Consider the following 26,695-nt stretch of genomic DNA (forward strand, 5'->3'; position numbering starts at 1 on the left):
GCCAGCCCCTCCGTGCTGCTGGATCTCATCACCCCTTCCCTGTCTTTGCTCCTGAGTCACCTAGAAACCCCTCCCTGTCTCACCCCACCCCTGCCCTCCCTACTCTTCTTTCCCATCCCCAGAGCTACATTGCATTCTGTGAGACTTTTGTCTTCAAGTGTTTTTCTGCTATAGGAGTCTTACCTGTTTGTTCAATTAAAAAATATCACCTGGATATATTCCTGAGGAGGAAAGGATTTAGAGCCCCAGATGAGAGATTAATGTGAGAGAGGAGGAAAATCTAGAGTTTGTTTCTGACTTGGGATGGTTAGTGGCTGGATGGTAGGTGGTGGTCACTGGTCTCTGAGGGCAATTGGCAAGAAGACATCAAAGTTCCGTTGGATCATGGGACTCCTAAGGCACCTGAGCATTGGTCTGCTGACTCATGTTGCTCCCTCCATTCTCTTTGAAGTGGGAGCTGGGCTTACAGCTCTCCAGGGAGGACTCTGCCGCCTGCCTTCGTTCATGAATTCCTCAACTCCACATATTTCCAGGTCTTTTCTTGGTAGCACTGTGCTGGTACAGGGCAAGTGCCTGGCCATTCATTGTGGCCAACAGTAGAACAAGCATCTGAGGTAAAGTGTGTGGTTTCATAGTCTGCTGTGCTGAGAGATTGACTGAGTGCTCACCTTGGTGCCTAGCATTGGTACAGGAAGTACTGGGGCCACCATTCCTTGAGGATATGTGCTGAAGGTGAGACTTGTTTTCTTGGTAAGCTGGGAGGCTTAGCAAGATCAGGGTGCACTTTAACTTCTGATGCGACAGGCCTCTCAAGAATTGTGGCCTGCCAGGAGGTGGCTCATGCCTGTAAACTCAATACTCGGGAGGCAGAGACAGGTGGATCTCTTGTGAGTTCAAGGCCAGCCTCTGTACAGAGAAACCGTGGAGGAGGGGGTTAGGTTTCCATGTCAGACCTAATTGCTGTTGATCATGGCTTCTTGTAAATAACCTTTTCATTTTGAGAACCTTCATACCTTTTACCCCCTTGCCTCAGTGGAGAGCTCTGTGTAGCTGTAGAACATGCCCTGCAGGGACACCACCATTGACTCCTCTATACCCAGAGCATTGCTTTCTTTCTCCAGTTCTTTCCTGCTCCCCTCTGTTTCTGCTCAAGACTTCTACAACCCCTGTGGCTACTAGTCTGTTTACCATGTCTGTAGCCTCAACAGTTGGGGAATGGTGTATTACAGAATCATACAGCACGTAACCCTTGGTGTCGGCCTTTTCCAAAGCCAGTAGAGTTTCTGGAGGTTAACTCAAGTTGTGGGCCTCAGTCACTGTTCCTTCTTATGGTTAAGTATATCCCATGGTATGGGTGTGCTACAGTGCCTGTAGTTTTATGGAGGAAAGTTTCAGAGTTGTGCTCAATGATTATGAGAAGGTTGCTGTGAGCATCGTGGATATCCGATGGCTTGTCTGTTCTTCCATAATAAATGTTGGAGAGTGATCGCTGAGTTTTATGGGGGTTGCATGTTTAGTTATGGGGAAGGGTGGCATATGCTATGGCATAGGTATGGAGGTTAGAGGACAATTTGGAGGATTCAGTTACCTTCACTGTGTGGGTCACTGGCTTGAACTTGGAGTTGTCAGGATTGGTAGCGAGCACCTTTACCTTTTCCGCCCTATTGTGGGCCTGCATGTTTAGTTTTTATTTGTTTTTTGTTTTTTGTTTTTTGTTTTTTTGTTTTTTTGTTTTTTTTGGTTCTTTTTTTTTTTTTTTTCGGAGCTGGGGACCGAACCCAGGGCCTTGCGCTTCCTAGGCAAGCGCTCTACCACTGAGCTAAATCCCCAACCCCATGTTTAGTTTTTAAAGAAACCCCTGTGTTCAGGCTCTAACTGACTGTGTGAGCCTCTTACTCCACCTCGTGTGCAGCTTTGGGAGGTGTTGCTGTTGTGTGTGTGTAGAAATGTTTGTGTAGAGGCCAGAGGCCATTCTTGCGTGCCATTTCTTGCTCTTTTTTTTTTTTTTTTGAATTTTTTGTTTTATTTTATGTATGTGAGTACACTGTAGCTGTCCTCAGGCGCACCAGAAGAGGGCATCGAATCCCATTACAGATGGTTGTGAGCCACCATGTGGTTGCTGGGAATTGAACTCAGTACCTTTGGAAGAGCAGTCAGTGCTCTTAACCGCTGAGCCATCTCTTCAGCGCCATTTCTTGCTTTTTAAAACAGGATGGTCTCTCACTTAGCCCTGGGGTTGGGTTTTTTTGTCGTCCCAGTTCTGGGATTGCAAATATGCACTGTTCCCAGGTTTCCTGTGACTTCTGGCTGGGACTCAGGTCCTCATGCTCGAGCAGCCTTACTAACTAGGCCATCTTTCTAACTGACCCCTTGCTTGCCTTTATTGTCACCTTCCTCATGGTGTGCAGTGCTCTCTCATCTTGCCTTTCTGTGCACCTTCCCTGACTGAGGATTCGAATGGATAGGGTGGGTGTTATTCCAGCCAGGAAGGCAGCTTACACCCTCCTTGGCTTTCTCTGGATACCATGAGCAGCTGGATGTACCCTGGGTATGGCAGGAGTGGAAAGCCTCCTGGACACTGCTCTGGTGGGTTTGTTCTGTCAAAGGCTACCTCTTTTCTCAGTCTTGGAGGGACTTTGGAGGTAGCGTTAGGTCCTTTCTCATTCTTCAGCTCTCATTCCAGAACACCCAGATGTTGAGAACCGAGGAGAGCCCACCAGCCTCTGCTGTTTATCACCGATATCTTCACTGACCAGGGTTCTCACTTGGTGGTGGTGGTGGTGGTTGTTGTTAGGGGAGTAAGGAAAGCCCTGTCAGAGTCAGCTGGGCTTTTCTTCATGAGATCTGAAGACCAAACAACTCAACTTCCAGGCCACATACTTGCCCTGCCCACTCTGTGCTTTGCCCTGTAACCCATGTCTTGGCCTTTGGACATTCTGGGTGCAGGGCCTCACCTTAATGCTGAGAGGGCTGTTTCCTGAAATGGTTTTGCTGGGTGGTTCAATTTGATGGTGCATTCATTACCTTCTACATCTTAACTTCTTTACCTTCTGTTTTGAATTCTTGAAACATGTGGCCAGAGTGGGAGGGGCAGCCAGTTGATGACTTAATGAGGGTGCATTGATCTTCAGGCCATTCACCTGCCAGAAGGGAACCCAGAAGAGCTTGAGATGTGTTCTGGTCCTTTTGTCCACTGCCTATTGCTCTGGGACTAGGTGCTTTGTGGTCTCTTTCTGCCAGATAAGAAGCAGCTGCAGGCCCAGGGACACCGTGGGTCTGGCCTGCCTTGTGCCTGCTCCTTAGCTGCTCATTTGCTGTAGGACTTGGAGCAGCCCCATCTGGCTGCACTGGGTCTCATCAGGGTCTCTCCTGAGAATGAGGAATTCTTTACGGCGTAAAGAAGGCTCACTGGGCAAATACTGTAAGTAAAACACCTTATTGGATTGCCTGAGGTTGTAAGTGTCCTTCTCTGTTAGCCACTGTTGTTATCAGCCACAGTGGGTGTGAACAAGAGCATACTTTTAGTTCTTTCAGAAATGTCTTCTGAGTGTCTGCTTTGCTTTGCTTATGGGGCCTTGTACCTGTTAAACAAGTACTCCATCCCTGAGCCATATCCCAACTCTTGTAGCTCATGCTCTTTGACCACAGGTTCACAGAGACCACTGTCTGTGCTTCAATCATCTCCTTAGCTAATTCTACCCAGCACCTGACTATTTTTTTTATTTACATTTCAAGTGTTATTCCCTTTCCTGGTTTCCTAGACATAAGCCCCCATCCCATCCCTCTCCCCTTCTTCTATAAGGATGTTTCCCTCCCCATCTCTACCCCCTCAACATTTCCCTACACTGGGGGGTCCAACTTTGGCAGGACCAAGGGCTTCTCCTTCTATTGGTGCCCAACAAGGCCATCCTCTGCTACATATGCAGCTGGAGCCCAGGGTCAGTCCATGTACAGTCTTTGGGTAGTGGTTTAGTCCCTGGGAGCTCTGGATGGTTGGCATTGTTGTTCTTATGGGGTTGCAAGCCCCTTCAGCTCTTTCAGTCCTTTCTCTAATTCCTCCAATGGGGGTCCCGTTCTCAGTTCAATGATTTGCTGCTAGCATTTGCCTCTGTATTTGACATGCTCTGGTTATGTCTCTCAGGAGACAGCTATATCCGGCTCTAAGATCTGTTTCTAACCCTGAATCAACAATTTCCAGTGACCCTTCCTGTTCGTTTCTGGGTATTTGTCTCCTGCTATTCCTTCTGCAAATGTTTTTCTTTCTTCAATTTTTTTTTACATTCATTTCTTTATCTTGTATGAGCCATCGCACAGGTGTGGTGGTCAGAAGACAGCTTGTGGCAGGTCACTTCTTCCTCCTAGGATGTGGTACTTATGCTTTACCTGCTTGAGTAGTCCTTGCACATATACTTTTCAATCAGGATTTCTGAGAGTCTAGGTAGATGCATGGTTTTCTTTTCTTATCTTCTGCTCACCCCTCCCCCCCCCCCCCCGCCTACTTTGGTGTGGTGGGGGTAAGATACTCACTGTGTAGTTCTGGCCGGCCTGGTACTGGCTGGACAAGGCTGGTTTCCTGTCACTGCCTCAAGGTGCTGAACTTAAAAGTTGTGGCATACCATGCTTGGCTAGATGGTTACTTTTAAATTTTTGAGAATTCCAACCTCTGTATAGTTTCTCCTGAAACTCAATATGTACACATAGGTGTGGGGGAGACACTTCTGTCTATGTGGTATATGTTGGCAGGTGGCATGGCTGCCCTGGAAGTTCTATCTAGAGAGATGAGAACTGTGGGACTGAGATAAGTATAAGACTTGGGAGCATCAGTCATGAGAGTGAATTGAGGGATAGGTACTGTTATCTGTGGGCAGTTCAGAAATATGGAAGGTGATAGAGTCTGACTGGAAAGGAGTGGGAAGCTGATTTTATTTGCTAGGATTTGCTGCGATGATCTCATTCCATTGACGGGGCTGTTTATGGTAGAACCATTTCAAGGAGGCAGTGCCACATGGACTTTGTCTTGGTCATTTCACATGGGAGTCCTGGGACAGTGACAGTAAGGTGCTGCTGACATATACCCTGATAGAGCTCAGATGCGGTGGTGCCTTCAGTACCTGTTTTGAGATGGGAAAATGGGAACAGGAATTGGAAAAGTATCTGCTACAAGTAGCTTTGGATACAGGGCCAAAGTGTGGTATTGGTCCAAGGCAGGTTGTGTCCCTGCACTGCCTTCTGGGGTTCGATCACCCCCTTTCCAGAAAAGAAATGGACTTCCCACGTTCACCCAGTGACACTAGGTGGTGTTCAGGTTAGTGTCTGTTTTGAGCTTCCTCACTATAGAACAGGCATAGGTTAAAGGAAAGAAATGTAAACACAGGTTCCTTGACATCTGCAAGCATCCTTTGCTATGCTGCTCAGGCTAAGGAAGTGACACCATCGATTGTTTGATTTATCGACTCATTGGCTTTAAGCATAACAGTTTTACAAGGTTATTTTTTCAGAATGTGCAGGGCTAGATTAGGGGAGGGGCAAAGATCCGTTTTCCGGTGTGCTGGAATAATGCAGCAGTGCCTCTCACAGTTGTGGAAGTGGTACACATAGCATCAGTTTAGGAGGGGATATGTAAACTCCATATAGTTCACCTCTGTGAGTGTCCTGGTACCCTGCTATCTCTGAGCCATGCAGGGTCGTCGTCGTCGTCGTCGTCGTCCTCGTCGTCCTCGTCCTCCTCCTCCTCCTCCTCCTCCTCCTCCTCCTCCTCCTCCTCTTCCTCCTCCCTCCCTCCCTCCCTCCCTCCCTCCCTCTTCTTCCTCCTCCTCTTCTTCCTCTTCTTCTTCTTGATTAGTAATTTTTTTATTACCTTTATTGTTTTATAGTCTAGTAGTTACCCTCCTTCTGGTCTGCCCTTTCCACAGTTCCTTCTGCCTCTTGTCTCCAATGGGATTGCCTCCCCACCGCACCCCCCCCCCCCGGCCTCCCAACTCCCTGGAGCCTCAAGTCTCTCAACGTTTAGGCACTTCTTCTCCCACTGTGGCCAGATCAGGCATTCCTCTGTTGTATATGTGGCTGGAGCCTTGGACCAGCTCTTCTGTGTTTGACTGCATTTCTTATGCTGATGAAAATGTTCACATTTTGAGGTTGTGCTAGAGAGAGTTATTAAGGAGAGTTTACAGACTTTGTAGAAGAGCAAGCATAATGAGCAGGGGTTCAGTTCCTACCACTATCTCCAACAATGTCTAAAGTCCTGGCTAACCCCACTTCCTCATACTGCGCTCTTTGTGAACATCTGAGGTGGTTGTAGGTCTGTCTTTTTCCAATATGAGTTTTCTCTGGGTGGCAGCTTCATCTTCATGTTCTTGGAAACTCAGCTCTGGAGCAGACTGTGGTAAGCCAGTAGGGAGTGTGGGTGTTGGGAGGGAAGCCCGCAGGGTGCCTGTCTCAGGAAGGCAGACCTCCTTGCCTCTTGTTCTGTCTTCATTTTAGCATGCTCTTGGCTCTTCCCATGCTTGTGTCCAATGTGTCCTCAGATTCTTCATTTTGGGAACCCTGGAAACCTGAGTGTAAACTAAGCTTTCACTGGAGACCCAGTTCTGTTCATTGTCTCTGGATGAACCTTAGTTGCTGGAAAAAGCGCTGTTTCCATGTGTTCTGAGTTCTAGGCAAAGTCCTAGCACTTGAATGTCATGTTTCTGAATTAGGTCTTCTTACTGTCAGTTTGAATAAATGAGATGGGTTCAAATGTAAAAGGTAAAGCACTTGATTGTGAAGATCCTGCTGGACACTTATTGATGGGAGTGTGGTGGGGGATGGCTAGCACTTGCAGAAGGGAATTTGGCAACATTTAGCAAGGTTACATATGAATTTACTCTCTTTCAGGGAAATTATACTTCTAGGAATTTGACCCAGAGATATACTGTAAAAATAGTAAAAGATTGTTCACTGTGGCACTGTATAAAATGCAAAGTATCTCAAACAGTGCAGAGTTCCCAGAGGTAGCAGGACTGGCTGAGAAGCTGGTGTCTGTATCATAGACTGCTGCGCTCCTCTGAAGTAGAACTAGGGCTGTGTGCTGTCAGGCGTGGAGGCGAGGCCATACAGTTATGAGAGAAGGCAGAGGTGGGGGGTGAGGTCTGTAGTGTGCTTCTGTTTATACAAAGAGTATTAAATACTTTTGTGTTTGTGTAGCTTATGGATGAAGTAAGTCTCCCTCCACACCTTCCCTTCTTTTTACGGTGATCAAAACAGAGGAGAAAGACATTTACAAAAGAACTTCTACTCAGATTTTGTATAGATTTGATTTTGGAATCACTTAAACATTTGTATTATTTATGTGTATGTATAGATATTATATTTGTGTGGAGATCAGAGGACAGCTTGCAGGAGTTAATTCTCTCCTTCCACTGTGCAGGTCCTGGGGAGTGAACTCAGGTCATAGGCTTGGTAGTGAGAGCCTGTACCTGCTGAGCCATCTTCCTTATTCTGTATCACTCTACAGTAAAGAGGTTATGACATTTGTCACAAGTGACTTGTCACTTTCCCCCTAAATTGTTTGTACCTGTTTACCTCCCATCAGTACTTGAGAACTCCTCTCCTACAGCTCCAGCAAGTCGAGATGTCACCTTCTAGAACTTTACCAATCTGAACAGAGAAAAGCGGCTATTTTTCCCTTCTGTGGTGACACCAACTCAGTGTCCTTGCATTCCCATTCCTTTCTTAGTGATTTCTGTTCTTCTGTGACTCTGAGTTTGCAGTTTTTCTTCCTCAGAAGGCTTCTCATTAGTTTATAAACTCTTCCCACATTCCTTCCGTTTGTTGGCTAGCACCAGTTGTGTATCATTCCAGCTAAACTGCTTAGTTCCTAACTGTAGAAGCTGGTTGTTGCTCTGTTGTCTTATGTGCAGCACATGCTCATGGTAGTTTATAGTAACTGGATCAGACTTGCTATGTCATTTACATGCTGGCCATTAAATAAAGGCCCCCTGGAGCAGGGGCTCGACATTTCTTTGTTTGCTTCTCTTTTTCAGTTTTCCAGGCCTTCTTTCTTATGTGTGAGCAGTGAGCTCTAAGTGTTCACTCAGATTGGAGTTGGTGGATAGCTAATGAGATGCCACTGATTTATTACAATGATACATAACTACTTATATGATCTGTTCAATGTAAATACCTGAGTGAAATATTTTCCCTGTCGATATACACTTCTTTCTTAGAGTTTACTGTTGTGAATAGACACCATGACCAAGGCAACTCTTATAAAGGGCAACATGTAGTTGGGGCTGGCTTATAGGTTCTGAGGTTCAGTCTGTGATCATCATGGTGGGAAGCATGGCAGTGTCCAGGCAGGTTCGGACTGGAGGAATTGAAAGTTCTATTATCTTGTTCCAAAGACAAATGGAAGACTGTCTCTAGGCAGCTAGGAGGAGGGTCTCAAAGCCCACCCCCACAGTGACACACTTCCTCTAACAAGGCTACACCTACTCCAACAAGGCTATGCCTCCTAGTAGTGCCACCCCCTTGGCCAAGCACATTCAAACTACCCACCGCAAATTATGTACATAGTTTTTATAGCTGCCAGCATCACCCTTGTTCATGGGTACACCCACCATGTTGTTCTCCTTCTAGGTCATCACTCCTTGTAGGAAGCTCATCTTGTGTGCTGACAACAGGAAAGAAATGGAAGATTGGATTGCAGCACTCAAGACTGTCCAGAACAAAGAGCATTTTGAGGTTGAAAGAGAAGTATATTGTCTATGGGTGCCTGCTGTTGCCTCTTTTGCCTTCCCGCTAATCCATCCCACCCCCACCCATCCCCCCACCTCATAGTATCTTCCAAGTAGATCCCATCATTTGTCTTGTAAAATTGAGGCCCATGGTTCGTTCTTTCTGTAGACCTGTCAAGACTGTGGTTCTTGGGGGGCGTGGGGCAAAAAAAAAAAAAAAAAAAAAAAAAAAAGACTGTGGTTCTTTGCGAACCCGATTTCCTCTCTGGGGGTACTTCATGTAACTCTAAGTTGCCGCACTAAAAACTTGCAAATGTTATCTTTTCCCTTTCTGTGTCATTCTTCCAGCCTACCCAGTACAGCATGGACCATTTCTCAGGGACGCATAACTGGTACGCTTGTTCCCACGCACGGCCAACCTACTGCAACGTGTGTCGGGAAGTTTTGTCTGGGGTCACATCCCATGGGCTATCCTGTGAAGGTAAGAAAGCTGCATTTGTGAAAGGTGATGGGAGGATTTACTTGATGAACTGTTTGAAATTCAAATATAGTCCTAATCAGTAAATTAATCAGTCCTAATCAGCTGCCTGAGGGTTGTCAAGGTGGAGTGGTTCCCACCACTTCCTTCTTCTTGATCTTCCCACAGAGGACTCAGACCGTGAGTGTCCTCTGCTTACCAACCTACAGCATGAGCACAAAGAAAGTAGCAGTGAGGAACAGGAGGTGCGGCCCTTTCTGGCTGTGTGCTGTGGATCAGGAGAGAACATGCCTCAGAACATAGGATCGGGGGAGGATTCTGGTGGCAGAACCGGGATCACACAGGGACTACAAGCTCGTGGTCAGGACTATCTGCTGCTTTTTTTTGTACAGCTGATTTTACATTTTAAATGGATAAAAAATTCAAAAGAAGAGTATTTTGTAATATGGAGTTAAGTGAACTTCAAATTTCAGTTCCATAGTGTTTTCCGATTCTGCTTGTCTGAGGTGCTGTGACAGTGGCCAGCATTGTCTGCCAAGCCTCAGTTGCTCACCCCATTCTCTTTTACTGGCTCTCCCAGTGCTCTGCGGTTACACGTGGCTGGCCTCAAGAGTTCATTCCACCGTAACCTCACTAAGCAGCCATTGCCCCACAGGGAGGCTTCTGTTGAGGATGAAGCTTGTAGAGTTGTGTATTCCTTTTCCCACAGTGTGTAAGTTTAAGGCTCACAAGCGGTGTGCTGTGCGTGCAACCAGTAACTGCAAGTGGACCACACTGGCCTCGATTGGAAAGGATATCATTGAGGACGAGGATGGGGTATGTCCAGGGGGTTCTGCCTGTGACCTGCAGAGCACCTCCTGTTTCCTGCCCTCCTCTATACTTCTCATTTAATGTATCACACTGGGATCTAGGACCTTTGTGGCCATTCAGCTCCCGATTCTGCCCTAGTCCTTATAAGTCTGGGTGTCTCCTTCCCAGTAGCTGCTGTGGTGTGGGAGGTGCCTCATAGCTGTCCTTGACTACATTGGCCATCAGGGACAAGCTTGTGTGGGGAGGAGTGTCTTGAAAAGAGCACTTCTGTCCCAGAGTGCCCAGCTGAACCCTGTATTGGAACTCTGGGTTGTCCCTAGCACGTCCTTGCTTGGTCTACAGATCGCCATGCCTCACCAGTGGCTGGAAGGAAACCTGCCTGTGAGTGCCAAGTGTATTGTGTGTGACAAGACTTGTGGCAGCGTATTGCGCCTGCAGGACTGGCGCTGCCTCTGGTGCAAGGCCATGGTGAGTAGGTAGTGTCTGTCTGGCCTGTGGGTGCACGGATACTCTCTGGGCCTAGGGCTTTGCTCCTCTCCTTCCTAACTCCTGAGTTTACTCCACAGGCTTTCTAAACGCTCTGAGCCTTCACTCTCACTTGGGCCTGGTCATCCTCATTTTTTGACAGTTTTATTAATTTCTTTCTTTTGACGTTGATCCTATCTTTTACACAAAAGGCACGATGTCTGCTCCATGTGGCATCTCAGCAGGTTGTGTAGGGGTCTTTTGGGACAGGTTCATGGACTTCTCTGTGCGTGAGAGTAGGGATACTTACGATGAACAGCGAGAGAAGTTTGTTCTGGGACAGTAATCATAGTGATCAGCACTCAAGCCAAGAGAGGAGCATGTCTGTAGCCTTGAGCACAGAATCAAGTCTCATAGGCCCTGCTTGTCCCCGCCCACACTGGCCATCAGGAAAAAGCTTGTATAGGGAGGAGTGTCTTGAAAAGAGCACTCTGGCATGGCTTGGCACTCTGGGGTGTCCCTAGCACGTCCTTGCTTGGTCTACAGATTGCCATGCCCCACCAGTAGCTGGAAGGAAACCTGCCTGTGAGGGTCAGTGATCAGTCAGCTGTGGCTCCTGGTTGGCACCTTGTATTGACCCTGTCAGTGACTTGCAAGGAACCTAGTCACATGAGGGCGGCTGTCCAGGAGCCCTGAAAGTTAGGGGCGCTAAGACAGAAGCAGAGGGCTGTGGTTCAGTTTCATGTCTGGCTTTTGCTGGGCGGAATCCCATCTGATTTTTCACCTCCTATTGTACAAGGCCGGGGAGCAGGGTGCTTGGGGGGCACAGGTTTGCCTACTCAGATGGTGTCTGCCTCTTCTTGGGAGGATTTCCAGATGCTGTGCCAGGGAGTTTCTGGTGTGTATGAGGAGACTGTGACTCTTGCTGACATGTGGATTTTTATTTCAGGTTCACACATCTTGTAAAGAGTCCTTGGTGATGAAGTGTCCACTTGGCCTATGCAAGGTGTCTGTCATCCCTCCCACAGCACTCAACAGTATTGACTCCGATGGTGGGTCTCACATGCATTTCTCTATGCTGCCTTCCTTATCAGCTCTGGAGACGGGTGTCTTGGCTGTTTTGAGACATGATCAGCAAGAGGCTAGCTCAGATGTGGCATGGGCAGAGGTCATAGTTGGATCCTGGGAATTGCTATAGGACTCGCAGCTTGAGCCAGCATTTTTTGGAAGGATTGATAGATGTACTTGGCTGTCAAATAGAGACTGAGTGTAAAGTGTCCTGGTCTACCATGAGCTGAAGGGCTGTGCCTGTCACCATCTCTGGCAGAGCCTAGCATGTCCAACTGGATCATGGAGAAACGTGCTGGCAGGGATTGGGGAATGGGATCTCTGATGTACCTGATTCAGAGGAAGGAACTCTGCCAGGCTGGTAGCAGGAAGAGGGGATAATGCAGTGAGGGAAAATCTGGAATCCTTGAAGATGTGAAGTGAGGTGAGGTGAGCTCATCTCCTCACACCTGGTTTGTCCCTCACTGAGTCACTGACTCATGCTGTGAATTCTGTGCCTCTTGCTGCTTATTCAGTCCCCAACACCTCAACAGTTTGTAAGGGTTCTTTCCTGTTCCACCCTCACTTCTAGGGTTCTGGAAGGCCACCTGTCCCCCATCTTGCACAAGCCCCCTGCTGGTCTTTGTCAATTCAAAAAGTGGAGACAATCAAGGTGTGAAGTTTCTCAGAAGATTCAAGCAGCTGCTGAACCCTGCCCAGGTTTTTGACCTCATGAATGGAGGACCACACCTTGGGTAGGGATTGTGTGAAATCCAGTCTAGGAATTTACAGTGCTTTGTAAATAAGACATACTTGTTTTAAAAGGATCAAAGATAAGGCTTAGTGCATCTGAGCTCTTGCTAGGACCTGAGTTTAATTCTCAGTACCTACATGGTAGCCCACAACTGTTTATAATTCCAGTTGCAGGGTATTATCCAACACCTTCTTCGCGCCTCTGTAGATACTATACTGTACACGTGGTGCGTGGACATACATACACGCTAAACAGCAGTATACATAAAATAAAAATAAATTTTTATAAAGAAATTTTCAGATAGCAAAGAAGTTCAATTGTCCCTCCCCAAATTCTGCTTGTGAAGGACCTGCTCCTAATAGATGGTAGATGTCTGCATCCTTCTACTGCAAAAGCACCACACAGAAGTGAACTTGATGCACACCACTCTAGTTGCTCTGTACAGCATGTTCACATGCATCCACTCCTGTGCTTGGGACGTTTCTGTGCTGGTGCTTACAGGCCTGCCTTGTTCTCTGGACTGCCTGCTTAGTTCATAGGAAGCCTTTCTTCCGTGAAACCAAGGGGTCTTTTCCATCTCAATACCGTGGTATCTTCATGCAGGTGAGGGGAGATAAGAAGTTTCTTACATGCCTGCCAAGGAGACAGTGTCCTCTCCTTTTAGTTTTTACTTTGCACAGGTTTGCAGGAAGCATTTGTTCTTGTAAGGTAGGACTCAGGACATGCCAGCATTGGGGAGATTGAAATGGAAGGTGCTTTGATCGTGAGTTCTGGAAGGAGCTGAGGAGAAGCTCTTTTAGAGGCAGGCGCTGCTATAGCTCGAGCCTGGACTTCTTATGTGCCTAAGCTGACATGCTGTGGGCTCATGCTGTGGGGCCTGTCACTCCGGGGTGCTGGGCCACCAGGGTTTGGGTTTTTTCCTGCTCTCGCTCATGTGCACGGCTTGTTGGAAGAGTCACTAGTGGCCTCGCACAGGTTGTTTGCTCAAAGGCAGTTCTGCAGATGCCTGTTTTCTTAATGGCACAGATCCATTCTTTCTGAGTTAATGAGAGACTAGTCTCAGGAGGGATCTTAAAAGCATCCTATCTGCTGATTGCACTGCATTGAACAGGCTCAGGCAAGGATATTGCTTGAAAACTCCACTGTACTGTGGCAGGCAGGCTGGGTTTTGACATGCAGGAGCTCCATGAAATCTAGCTGGAGCTGAGTAGAGGGTGATGTGACACAGAGGTCTAGTAGAGATGGCATGGGAGTTGGTTTACTCATTTCCTGTTTCTGGGAAGCATCTCACATCATACAGTTTGTTACCTACCCGAGTTCTGGCCTTGGCTGATTACTGCTTCTTCAGAGAGCAGGGGTCCTTGTTGGTGAACATTTAAAGGATACACGTAAATATTTTTCTCACCACTTGGAAGTCAAATGCAGCCTTGATGCTCAGAACTTAGGTTCAAATCTGAGGCAATGTCTTGTTGCCCATCCTAGCTTGTGTTCTGAGGACTTCCTGTGCATCCAGCTCCATTAGAGACAGAGTCTGTAAGGTCCCCAGTGAGAAGGCAGTATACTTGAATGGAGGGAGGCACTGGTTTCTTTGGGATAGGCATTAAGGGAGACTACGTTAATCTAGTGTTTTAATTTCTCTTTGTGCTAGCTTCTGAGGAGATCTAGTGTGCCCACTCCATACACTTGCCTTCACCTTCTCCTATATGCATGCTAGGGACTGAGTCAGACCTTGGGGGAGCTGAGGGCTCCAATTATTTGCTGAGATATTTGTCTCTTTATTCATAGCAAGCCATTAGGCAAAACATGACAGAACTCTTGTTTGAGAAGGTTTTATTGGAGGTTCCTTAAGGACTCAGAGCAGCAGTAGAGGCTGAGCCTAGCTGCCCTTATTGGGGGAGGGGAGGGCTGGGCTAGCACATGAATGAGGAAAAGCAAGAATGGGGTTTCTTGGGCCTAGTATTTGCCTGGGATAGGGAAGATTGTGCCCACAAGTCCTCCTAGGAGCTCACATTAAATGAGACTGTCATGGTACTCTGAAATGTGTGTAGTATCTTCCTGTTTCTGGTTGGAGGAGTTGCTGGGATCTGGATTTCACACCACTGTCATCTATGAGCCAAGGGGCTGGGCAGACAGACATCTAGGCAGCCTTGTAGACCCCCCCTGTATACATACCTGGGCTTAGTCTGGGTCCAGGTTCAGCCACATGGGACAGGGTGTTTCCCTCAGCTTAGGACAGACAGACCCATCATTTGTCGCTTAGACTATACTCATTTCCCTGGCTTCCCATTCTTCTACAGCTTACGATTATTTCAGAAGTTTGACACCTTCCGGATTCTGGTTTGTGGCGGGGATGGCAGTGTTGGCTGGGTCCTCTCTGAAATTGACAGCCTCAACCTTCACAAACAGGTACTACACATAGGTGTTGAGAGGACACCCACTGTAATGGACAAATGGGAAAATCACATAGGTCAAGTGAGCTGTAAACACAACTTGGCATCAGGCTCTGTGTGTGGGGGGGGAATGAGGATGGGAGCTGTAGTCCCCTAAGCTCCAGCTCTTTCCTGGGAGGTGATGTGCCTAATTGCTGGATGCCTCTGTCTAGAGAGGAAAGGAAGAAAGAATCTTCAACCTCCAAAGTTTGAGTTATGGTTCAACTTAATTGCCTAGTTTTTAACACTAAAATAAAATACATTATCCTGATTTCTTACTGTGTTCATTGAATTTTTACTCCCAGTCCCCCTTTTTGGCAATTAGCCATTGTGTATATTGTCATAACCATCGCTCAGATTGTGTCAATCCACACCATCCATCTGGTACTCACCCGCTAGTGGGTTACTAAACTGCAGAAATAGTGGTGTGTGTGTATTTCCACGTGTGTTCCTTGAACAGCTCAGTGTGGCAGGTCTCCACGGGATGTAGTGGATGGACCTGAACTAGCACTTCTCCCCAGTTAGTGCAGGAGCTGGAGGGCTGGGACAACCTTGTTGATATCCTGTTCATGTTCTAGAATCTTCTCTTTTGAGGAGCCCCTTATTTAAATTTTTAGTGCCAAATTGCATTTGTCAGGGATGCTCCAGTTCCCATTCCATGGACGGTGACTCGGAACCGCCCCTTGCCTTGAGGCTCATTCTTTCTGATTCACCCAAGTCTGTAAACAAAGTCTTAATCATATAAATATAATGATAATGTTAATCACAGCTTTATTGGAACGCTGCTTTAAACGAATCCCCTGTTCATGGTTTTTTGCCTTGTTTCCTGTTGAGGTAATCAAATTGGCAAAATAAAAAGCAGCTGTCTCTCTGTCACTGAAAGATCAGTTTTTCCTGCCAGGCAGTGGTGTCACATGCCCAGTACTTGGGAGACAGAGAGGCAGGTAGATTTCTGAATTCGAGGCCCGCCTGGTCTGCAGAGTTCTAGGATAGCCAGAGCTGCACAGGAATCCTGTCTTGAAACGACAATACTACAAAACAAAACCCAAAACAAACAAACCAGATTTCCTTAGTTTTCTGGCTTGTCATTTTTCTCTTCTTCATAATTTTTATCGTTCTTTAGTTTTCAGTGATTTTGTGTTCTTTGTGTAGTCTCACTCACCAATACTATTTTGTGTTTGTCTGGAGAAGAGATGGTGTGGGACTTCCTGATAGCCACACCATAGCTCTAGAAAAAGAAGCAGCACCCCCCAGTGGTGGGACTGTAGTATACAGTTTTGTTGACTGACTTTTGATCTTAATGTTTGGCTCTCTAGGAAGACTATGAACGTGGTTCTTGTACTCAGTCACGCTCTGTGAACACTTGTCTCCTGTGGCTTCTTTGTACTCCTTAGAGCTCTGTCCGCTCTCTCCTGCACCCTGTGTTCCCCAGCCCTGCATGTGGTGGTGTTTCTCCTCTTGGCTTCTAGTACATGCTAAGTGGTCAAACCTCAAGTGTCCCACCACCCTCATCCTTTACACTTTTCCTATGGGGAAAGCTTTGTGATGCATTGGAGTTTGATACCATGTCAGTTTGGGGGACATTCCGGGGTTTTTGGGTATTGTAGGTTTCCAACCTTGCCTGTCACTCGGCTCCTACTTTGCCTGAATGTCTTCATGCATCCAGGGCCTAAGGAGAAGCCCCACAACCATTCCTGATTCCTTGGTCTTCCTCTTCCTCATTTCAAGCTAGTTGCTAGCTTGCCCAAATGACCCCAATCCTGTTGTATCTTCCCTAGTCTGGGCCATTCATAGGCTGCTGAGAGTGACACTCCCTAGGACAGTTACAAGCCTTGGTCCCTCCCTGCTTACAGCAGACTTTACTAGAGCCCATATTTGCTCCTCCTTCTCTGTTCTGCCTTCTTCCCTTTACTTCTGCCCTCTGTTAAGTCTAGGAGGAGAGAGCAGGGCTGGGGTCAGTTTGGGGAACCACCACCTCATAGGCAAATGGGTGCAGTCTAGGTCTTGTATGTTCAGACAGCCTCAGCATGGTGTCTGATAGGACCTAGAAATCATCAGGGGACTTTTAGTGATGTGGAATGGTACTAGTGACAGCTTTTGGAAAGTGGATTTGGCATCAGTGAATGAGGTGCATAGTAGGGTAGAGAGATGTTTGGGGAGTTAGAGGTCGACTCTTCAGGTGTGAGTATCTCAGTGTCTTTGGGAAGGGAGTGGTTGTAGAAACCAGGGGTTTTCAAGGGTTGATTGCCAAGACATGTGAATAAGTGAGGAAGGGCTAGGGCTCCTGGTATCTGCTGTTGATCCCAAAGCCCATCTGTCCCCTCTGGTGGGCTCTGCTGAGAACGTACAGGCCACAAAGTTCAGATCAGAGTTCCTGCGCTTCTTGTGGCTATTGATTGTGTCAACAGGGTGGTACTGCATGGGAATGGTTCTTACTCTTGGTGTCTAAGGGAATGTTTTCCTCACTGTTTTCCACCAGTGTCAGCTAGGTGTGCTGCCCCTGGGGACAGGGAATGACCTGGCCCGCGTTCTCGGCTGGGGCTCTGCCTGTGATGACGATACACAGCTCCCTCAGATCTTGGCAAAGCTGGAGAGGGCCAGCACTAAGATGCTGGACAGGTGAGTGGGGCAGCCTGGATGTGTGAATGGCAGCTGGACCAAGAAGCATTGGTCACTGTGGCCAAGCTTTCTTCCTCGAAGATCAGTGAGGACTAAATCTGCCCCGGTCTCAAAGACCCAGAAAACTTAAAAAGTCAGAATAGTACTAAGATCAAGGCACCAGACCACAACGTTGGAGCGATGAGGGGCTGGCTTGGGAATGGGGCCCTTCAGATCCCTGAATGTCAGTGGGCAGCCTGCAGCTGAGCTGACTTTGGACCTGTGCAGGTGGAGTGTCATGGCATATGAGACCAAGCTCCCTCGGCAAGCCTCCTCCTCCACGGTCACTGAGGACTGCAGTGAGGACTCAGAGGTACTACCACCTGCTTGCTCCTGTTCTTTCTCCGTTGTAGTGCTCAGCATGGTACTTTGAATCGCACACTCAGCATTGAGCTGCATCCGAGCCCACCGCCACATGTGATTGTCATGCACTCAACTTTTTTACTGCATCCCTTCCCCTTTTGTGGTTCTGAAGGGGTGCAGGAAGAACTGTGGGCTGAACTTGAGACCGGGCAGGCTCAACTGAGTAGGGCTTCATGATTGTCAGGAGGTTTCCTAAGTTGTCACCAAGATTTGGGGTGCTCCTAATGCCTAATCTCTTGTGACATCTTACGTTCTTCACTGTAGCTCAGCACCTATTGCCGTCTGCTCTTCCTGCACAACCTCCTCCTGTCTGCTTCCAGAAGTCTCCATGTTCGTCTTTCTGCCTGCCTCTCTTTGATATCTATGCTGCCCTTGCAGTTAGCGCATAGTGCTTCAGTATCAGTCCTGTGTGCTGAGTAGTGGCCATGCCAGGGATTCAGTTCCGAGATCCTGAGGGGTAGGGTTTTGTCTTATGTCCTGACTGCAGTGCTGGGCACATGCAGTGTTAGTCCTGCTAGGAGACTGGTCTGAAAAGCCCAGGGGTCAAGGGCAGTAGCAGTCAGCAAGCAAGGTCAAGCCTGCTTTTATGGCATCACAGGTGGAAAATGGTCTGTGCTTTTGTTTTGAGAAGAATATTTCTTTAGAGCCTGAGAAGTACCCAAGAAAATGTCTGAGACTCTGGCATAGATGGTCTCTCTTTGACTTGTGAGCTTGCTGGCCATGGGGAGGGCAGAGAACAGTGGAGTTCTCCTGCCTGTGGGTACACCTTATTGGCAGAGCTCCTGGTCAGGAGAAAAGGTAGCTTCTGCTCTGACTGGCCTCTAGTATATTCCTGAAGAGAGACTGGGGTTTACTCCAGGGCTTCCAGGCTTGTTTCACTGTCCCGACTGAAGAGTTGTGGACTGTCTGTTGGCTCTTGTAGGTTTTGTTTTGTTCAGACTTACCATTTTACTGTCCACAGGTTGGTAAAGCTTTTGGTCTTGTCCCATAGCTGTGGACAGCCCTGATAGTGATTGGAGATGCTCTGTTCTGGGAGAGGATGGACCAGAATGGCCAAGAAAACTCTTAAGTTAGACACTGTGGAGTTCACAGTTGATTCTGAGACTAACTGCCCATTTTGGTATGATAGGTGCAGCAAATTCTCTTCTATGAAGACTCAGTTGCAGCCCATCTTTCTAAAATCTTGACTTCGGACCAACATTCTGTGGTGATCTCATCAGCCAAGTGAGTGACGGGGCTTCGGGGACTCAGAGAGGCAGCAAGTGTGTGCTATACAGGGTCCTAGCCAAACTGCCCTCTGTTTTTTATAGAGTGCTCTGTGAGACAGTGAAGGACTTTGTGGCTCGAGTGGGCAAGGCTTATGAGAAGACGACAGAGAGCTCACAGGAGTCAGAAGTCATGGCCAAGAAGGTAGGTTTCTGGGCACAGGGTGAGTGGAGCAGCAGGTACAGAAGAGCTTGCTCTCCATGCCGCTTTTTCTTGAATCTAGTGCTCTGTCTTGAAAGAGAAACTGGACTCTCTCCTTAAGACCTTGGATGATGAATCTCAGGCTTCATCCTCTTTGTCCAACCCACCTCCTACCATTGCTGAGGAGGCTGAGGACGGGGATGGATCAGGCAACATCTGTAGTTCCACTGGGGACCATTTGGTGGGCTCAGCGTGTCCCTCCAGGCCACAGATCTTCCGACCCCGGGAGCAGCTAATGCTGAGAGCCAACAGCCTGAAGAAAGCAATTCGCCAGATTATAGAGCACACAGAAAAAGGTAGGTCTCTTACTCCCTAGGTGGCGCTAGAGTTCCCAAATTTTCTGGATGTAGTAATAGACCAAGAGTGGTATGTGAAAGTCATTTTGGCCCAAGACTTCCTCACCTCCATCTTCATATGACACATCCCAACCCTACCAACCTTCACTCTCTCCTACCCTCTCTCACTGCCCTCGGAAAACACTTGATTCTGTGTCCTCCCTCACACTCTACCAACTTTCTTCCTGTCACTCTGAGCAGCTCTGCCTCTTCTTGCTTCAGACCCTGTGGTCACACCACACTGGGTCACTGGTGTGGCCATACTACCCACTCTCCTTCTAGGGCCTCTAGTTACTCTGTTCACCTCCACATCCTCCTGTCTCAGAGTCCTTCTCCCCAGCCTATTAGCTGGAACCCCCAAGTCCTAGTACATAAACTGAGCTAGGGCATTGGACTAAAGTATGTGGGGAGGAGTTTGGGTCTGAGCGTTGAGCCACTACCACTAAGAAGAGAGAACCTAAGTGCTCTTAGCCCTACTGGCACAGTCTTAGCAGAATGAATGTTCTTTCATTACCAGCGGTGGATGAGCAGAATGCCCAGACCCAGGAGCAGCAGGGTTTTGTCCTTGGCCTATCTGAATCTGAGAAGAAGGACTTGAAAACTGACAATAGGGTGTGCACATCATCTGCCCATAGTGAGAGCTGTGTGGTAGCCAAGGGGAGGAGTCACCGCAAAGGTAAGGCTGGGCTTTGGTTTTTGGGTGATACTTGGTGAGGTGGACATGGGCACTTTAGGGTGCTTTTTCTCTTCGCTCTGGCCATTGGAGTAAACTGACATTCTCACCTGTAGCCTACATCTGTACCACCTCCATGTTACCAAGATATGTTTAGTAGAGGGTGCGCACTGTGTCACCTGCAGGAAATAGGGCTTCTCTGTTGAGGACTGTCCCTGTCCTCCTAGGTGTTCTTAGAGTCTTCTTATGGCTGCTCATAAGTGTCTGGCAAAACTGAGACCTTCATCTCTCTCAGAATAGGCCCCAGCAAAAGTCCTCAAAAGGAAGAAAGGGGTTCTTCTCATCAGCCTGTCGTGGCACCGTGGGAGAGGCAAGGGGGCTTTTCTAGAGTAGACATATTGTTAATTAGCATCCGAGCTCTGTGCCTTCTGTACCCAAACTGATTAGGGATTAGCCCCTCTCTGTCCTCATACTGCTGTCCAGGTTTGTGTCCTTTCAAGACGAGCCAGGCCCACAGTGGACGTGTGAGTACTCTTCCTTCTCCTTTATTCAGGGATCAGCACACATACTTACCACTGGCCAGTGAGCGGCTTGAAGCACTCCTCCTTTCCCACAGCCCTCCTGCCTGTTCATTTGGTTGTGACTTTGGACAGTGTCAAGTGTGTGGTCCTATCTTACAGCATCCAGGACCCCTTGTGAAAAGCTGATGAGCAAAGGTCTGTCACTTGGCAGCTCTGCTTCACTCCCTCCCAATACAGGAAGCCGGGACAGCCTGCCTGCTCTGAACACCAAGATCCTATATCCAAGTGAGTGATCCGCTCCCCCGGGGTGGGGGTCTTAGGCTGGGGGTGGGGTACCAAGGAAGTAGAGGCCTTGCAGGCCTTGGCTGGGCTATGGCACCCGGGTCTTGGGAAGAATAAGACTGTTGGTGTCCTTGGAAGTTTACAGGTCCATGGAAATAGAGACAGAACTATGTAGTTTAATTTATGTGACTGCAGGAAAAGTGCTTTTTGTTTAATTAGTGTTTTTTATTCCTTAGCAATTTCCTATATGTATACAATATATTCTGATGACATCTGTCCCCACCACCTCCCTTCAGGCCACCACTGTGGCCCTCCAATGTATTCTCCCTACTTTATGTTCTTCTCTTATTTTCTTTCTCCGTTTTTGTTTTTTCCAATGTACTGAGTCCAATTAGTGTGCCTGGGTATGGCCCCTACTGCAACATAGGCTCCTCCACTAGGCCCAAGGCTTTAGGAACCCTTCTATCCAGCACTTGGGTTTTGATCGGCTTGCTGTTGTGCACGTGATCAGTGCTTCTGAGGCTGTGCTGTCCACCAGATGTCATTTCACAGCTCTCTCCCCACCGCAGGCTCTCACAGTTTTCTTCAGTGTTTCCTGAGTCTTTGGGAGGAATTGATACAGTTGACCCTTTTAGGGTCGAGCACTTTGACCAGTTAGGGGTCTGTACATTCACTATTGCTCACTGGAGAAAGAAGCTTCTCTGAGTTTTTCTAGTTAAATTCACACAGATAGAAGCAAATATTTAAAATACAGTGTGGCATCATGATTGTTTACCAAAACAGTAGCAGCCAGTTTTCTCTTAGGACTACACTCTTCCCAGTCATGGACTGTTGGTCAGGCTTACTGTACTAGGCATGAATCCCCTGTCGTGTGGTATAGGTCACAAATTCAGGTACAAAGTGGTCTCCCCCATAACAGTTGCACTGGTGGGCACATCTTCCTGGCAGGTTGGAATTGCCACACTCAAACAAAGTCTCATGCTGGGTAAGAATATTGATTTTTTTTTTTCCCCTACCCCCACCCCGACAGCCACATAACAAATATCAGCTCCAAGAAAGCTAGCCAGGAAGAGTGTTTCCTTCTCAGTTCCAGATTAATTTCTCTCTGTCCTGAAACCCAAGTGTGCTGTGTCTTTAGTAAGAGATTTTTTTTTTTCTTTTTTTTGGAGCTGGGGACCGAACCCAGGGCCTTGCGCTTGCCTAGCTAAATCCCCAACCCCGAGATTTTTTTTTTTTTAATGTACGTGAGTACGCTGTAGCTGTCTTCAGACATGCCAGAAGAGGGCGTCAGATCCCATTACAGATGGTTATGAGCTACCATGTGGTTGCTGGGAATTGAACTCAGGACCTCTGGAAGAGCAGCCAGGGCTCTCCATCTCTCCAGCCCCCAAGCAAAAGAGTTTTACCACGTAGCTTTGGTGGACAACCAAAAGCAATGTCAGTAGCCCATGCTGTTTTGGGAGCTCTTGGACTCTTGACCAATTACTTACAGCATAGTATCCCAAGCCTAGGAAGGTACTTGTTTAAAAGGCATGCAATGTACACATAATGGCAGGGAAAAGAAGAAGGAGACAGTTTTTATGTGTCTTCTGGGTGTTAAAGTCTACTGTCCATATAACTTACTTTACTATGGGAAGGTGGTGGGGATTTTGAATCGTTAGTCAAATTGGAGCACTTGTTCATAATGTTGTCCTGTAGGATATGTGGCACCAACCTTAGAGATCTGTCTTGCTCCATCTCGAGCTCCTGGCCAAGAACTCTCTTTATCTTCCCTTGCAGGTGTTCGGGCAGGGATGTCTGGTTCCTTGCCAGGGGGCTCAGTCATCAGCCGCTTGTTAATTAATGCTGATCCCTTTAATGCTGAACCTGAAAACCTGTAAGTATGAGGCAGTACCAGTGGGCATTTGTTAGGATGCAGAGTGAAGAGGTCTGATTCACAACATTCAGAGCCATCGTTGAACAGCAGGCTCTTTTTCAGCTGTCCTTGATGTGTGCCTGAGAGCCTTCCCTGTAGGCTAATTTGGACAGCAGGGGGCAGACCTGTTACTGTCCTGTCCCAGGCCAGATCAGTGCTGACACTTCTTTACTCACTACATTGTTTTTGCCTTTGTCTCTTGTTAATCTCATGGTGTCTGCCATCCCTTCAGTGATGTAGTTTCTAGCATTCCTGGACTGAAATCCTCCAAGTGGTTGTTCCCTGGGTGTTAGGGTTCCTGGGGACAGTGTCTTTGAGGATTTAAAGTCTGGTGGCTCTATACTGAGTTCCAGGGGGTGTGTGGCTTCTTCTGCTATGTGATAAGGCTGTACAGACATATGCATAGTGGTTTAATGGACCCCTGTGTATATTAAAGCTCATTGTAGATGGTATTTCTCATACCAGAGAAGACACTGTTTTAGGCATGTTCTCCTACTACTGATTGCAGCTTTGTGGGCAGCTAGAGACTGGTGGCAGCTGGCTATAAGTTCTTACTGTGTGGTGTGATGATGGAGTATGTGTGTGGTTCACAGTGGCCCTGTTTTGGAAAGGTGGCTCTTAAGTGTACAGCCTAGAGGTCCATGGGCCTCTGCTCCTGGTCTGGTCTTTTGCTCGGACCCTGACGTATTTCCTCAGCAGGGGCAGAGCTGTAGTTCCTCTGGAGGCCCAGACCAGGAGACTTCTTTGTTTACCTCCTTTGATGTCATGGAAGGCCCCCATCTGTGGCTAAACCTGTTTTTTCCCCTCTCTGTCATGGGTAGCTGCTTCCTCCTTGGATCCCTGCACCCAGCCTCTCCTACTCTTGTTCTAGTACCCTATTTTCTGTATTACTTTTTTTTCTTTCCTAGGACCTATAAATACTGCTCATCACATGCTCTTTAGCTTAGAAAATAGTTTGGCCCCAGAGCTTTTCTGAACAGTCACAAGGCACTTGAACTAGATGTATGATCAGGTTCTCATCAGGTTGCAAGAAACATAACCTAAAATGTATTAGAATTCTAGGGCACACTTTGTGGAGCACCTCCTCTTGTCCAGCGTCTGTGGGAGTTCTCAGAACTTACCTTCCTCCTAGTGTCTGTCACATGGGACTGGGGGAGGGCATGGGATAGGACACATCAATGGCTCTAAAGGAGTGAGTGAGAACAGTGCCACAGAGTCACCAGTAGTTCTCTGGGGGAAGGGAGGCTTTGGCCTTTGGTATAGGGGTTTTCAGTCACTGCCCTTTTCACTTCAGAGGCTGGTTGAACAGTTCAGCAGTGCTAGAGAAGCATGCTGTGAAGACCTCTGGGAAACAGGCTGGCAGTGCCTCAAGGGCAAACCAGAGGCTGTGTGTCCCAGTGGTTCTGCTCATGGTACAAACTCTATCAATTCTAAAACAAATGTCTACAGCAACATGGGCACTTAAGTCATTACTAGAACACAAATAAATTTGAATGTTTACAGTTAGTGATAGACAAACGTAGTAAGGCCACATAATAGAAGTTTGCTTTGCATAAAGATAAACTGTGGTTAAGGGAAAGGAGTCAGAGGACACTGTCTCATTCCATTTATTTGACAGGTCCTGGATAGGCACATCCAGAGGATCAGTAATTTCTGGGGCCTGAACAGTGAGGAGTAGGAGCTAGCGCAAGTGGTGGTGGTTCTGAAATGGGTGAAAGGACTCTGGAATGTACTAGAAACTGTTGGTCATGTACTTTGAAGTGATAGTGATTTGACATGTGAATAACATCTTGGTAGAGCTCTTACCAAACAAACAAATAAACCCTAAATCAGGGCCCTGAGTTCAAACTCTAAACTCAGGAAAAGGAAACAAACCAAAGCAAAGTGAAAACAACAGCAAAACATGGAAAAAGCCATGAGGTTTGTTCTGCGGGAGAAATGGCAGGGCAGTCACAGAGGAGCCTGTCAGGCAGAGCCATTGAGACTGTAAACTTGCCTTTGCAGAGAGTACTACACAGAGAAGTGTGTCATGAACAACTATTTTGGCATTGGCTTGGACGCAAAGATATCTCTAGACTTTAACAACAAGCGTGATGAACACCCAGAGAAATGCAGGTAGGTACTCCCTGTTGTTAGAGATGTAGAAAGAGGCAGTAAAGAAGCCAGCTCAGAAGGGGAGGGACTCCACCCCTGGATTGGCCAGCTGGGGCAGACTGGAGATCAGGAAGGCAGTGATGCGTATGACTGTAGCGGGCTGTGTCTTACCCAGCACTGGGGTCTGTGGTGATGTGTTGGAAGAAGGTGACAGCAAGCTCAGCAGCCCAGCCCTGCTTATAGGGAGAGCTTTGCCATCCACAGACTGCCTACCTCCTCGCAGTTGTCATCAGGACATGGAGTATGTAGAGGCTTGGGAATTCGGAGGTTATTTTCTCCCTTGTGCTTTTCTTTTATTTATTTACTTATGTGTATGAGTGGGAGTGGGTGAGCAGATGCCATAGTGCATGTGTAGAGGTTGGAAGACCACCTTAGGTGTCATGTGGTCCTTGGTTTACATCTAGTTTTGAGACAGTCTTCTACTTTTCACTGCTGTTTTCCTGGCTGACTGGCCCGTGGGGTTCTGGGGATTCTCCTGTTCTGCTTCCCATTAAGCCATGTGCCCTGGGATTTCAGATACGCTCTATTGCATGCAGTTGTATGTGGGTTCTGGGGATTCAAACCCCAGGCCTCATGATTGCATAGAAAGCACTTTATCCACTAGTCATCTCTCCAGCATAATTCCATAGCCACAGCCATGGTATATAATTTTCCTTCCCTCCTTCTCAGAGTGTGACTGCTCTCTTGGCAGTGTCAGTTTGCAGCATGCTTCCTCATCACTAACTTGACTCTTCTTGCGTGTTTGAGAAGCCCAGACTGTTCTGTTCCAGTGTCCTGTTGTACAGTTGCTGAGTCCCCAAGTTTTATAGCAGTAACTCAGGCTATTGTAAGAGAAGCCCTGTCGAAGGTGGCACTTCTTCTTCTAGGAGTCGGACTAAGAACATGATGTGGTACGGTGTCCTTGGGACCAAAGAACTGCTTCACAGAACCTACAGGAACCTGGAACAAAAGGTCCTGCTGGAGGTGAGTGGTAGCCTCCGGGACTGGTGGGTGATCTTCCAACTTTGGCTATAGCTCATTCCTACTGAGCCTTGCCTGATGGTCCCTGAGGAGCCCTTGCCTTGGCCCCGGCCCCCAGCATATCAAATCGCTGCTAGGAGGAACTGGCGAATGCTGAGTGTTGCTCTTTTCTCTCCATTTGCCTTTCTGTGGTGCAGTGTGATGGGCGCCCGATTCCCCTCCCAAGTCTTCAGGGAATTGCTGTCCTCAACATTCCCAGCTATGCTGGAGGGACCAACTTCTGGGGGGGCACCAAGGAAGATGATGTAAGTGTGGGGTTTGAGGTGGGTGGGCTGGGCTCACAAGGTCATGAGGTGTGACTAGATGCACTATCTCCCTGGTCCTGACAGTGGGCATGGTGGAGGACCAGATAGACAGGCTCCCTCCCCTATTGGGCTGGTGTCTAGAAGGCAGGTCTAGCACATGATCAAGTGAGAAGCAGCTGAGACTTGAAGGAAAACTTAAGTTGGCCAAATTGGCAGGCACTAGATGGGGAGTATCCTGTGTTGACAGAAGAAAGAAGATGTGGAAGCTCAGAAGTTAGAAGGGAACAGTTTCCTGACTGTAGTGTCGAATGGGCACGGAGAGGGAGATGCCTGGAGAGCCTGCACTGCATGAGGCAATAGAAGCC

General features: G+C 47.7%; 1 protein-coding gene across 3 annotated transcripts in view; it reads left to right on the forward strand.

The window, feature by feature from the left end:
• The window catches only part of Dgkd (diacylglycerol kinase, delta), a 90,654-nt gene that overhangs the window by 54,338 nt on the left and 9,621 nt on the right, over positions 1-26,695 (forward strand). For all 3 annotated transcript variants that reach the window (NM_001427452.1, XM_039084724.2, XM_017596853.3), the window contains 18 exons: positions 8,617-8,721; positions 9,063-9,195; positions 9,902-10,008; positions 10,345-10,470; positions 11,417-11,519; positions 12,107-12,269; positions 14,566-14,674; positions 17,177-17,316; positions 17,584-17,668; positions 18,848-18,942; positions 19,029-19,128; positions 19,208-19,481; positions 20,038-20,196; positions 20,874-20,999; positions 22,776-22,872; positions 24,916-25,026; positions 25,932-26,028; positions 26,223-26,330. In NM_001427452.1, the coding sequence (NP_001414381.1) occupies positions 8,617-8,721; positions 9,063-9,195; positions 9,902-10,008; positions 10,345-10,470; positions 11,417-11,519; positions 12,107-12,269; positions 14,566-14,674; positions 17,177-17,316; positions 17,584-17,668; positions 18,848-18,942; positions 19,029-19,128; positions 19,208-19,481; positions 20,038-20,196; positions 20,874-20,999; positions 22,776-22,872; positions 24,916-25,026; positions 25,932-26,028; positions 26,223-26,330 (2,238 nt within the window). The remainder of the gene's footprint in view (positions 1-8,616; positions 8,722-9,062; positions 9,196-9,901; positions 10,009-10,344; positions 10,471-11,416; positions 11,520-12,106; positions 12,270-14,565; positions 14,675-17,176; positions 17,317-17,583; positions 17,669-18,847; positions 18,943-19,028; positions 19,129-19,207; positions 19,482-20,037; positions 20,197-20,873; positions 21,000-22,775; positions 22,873-24,915; positions 25,027-25,931; positions 26,029-26,222; positions 26,331-26,695) is intronic.

This window comes from Rattus norvegicus, chromosome 9 (assembly GCF_036323735.1).
Source record: "Rattus norvegicus strain BN/NHsdMcwi chromosome 9, GRCr8, whole genome shotgun sequence".
Taxonomy (NCBI): Eukaryota; Metazoa; Chordata; class Mammalia; order Rodentia; family Muridae; genus Rattus; species Rattus norvegicus.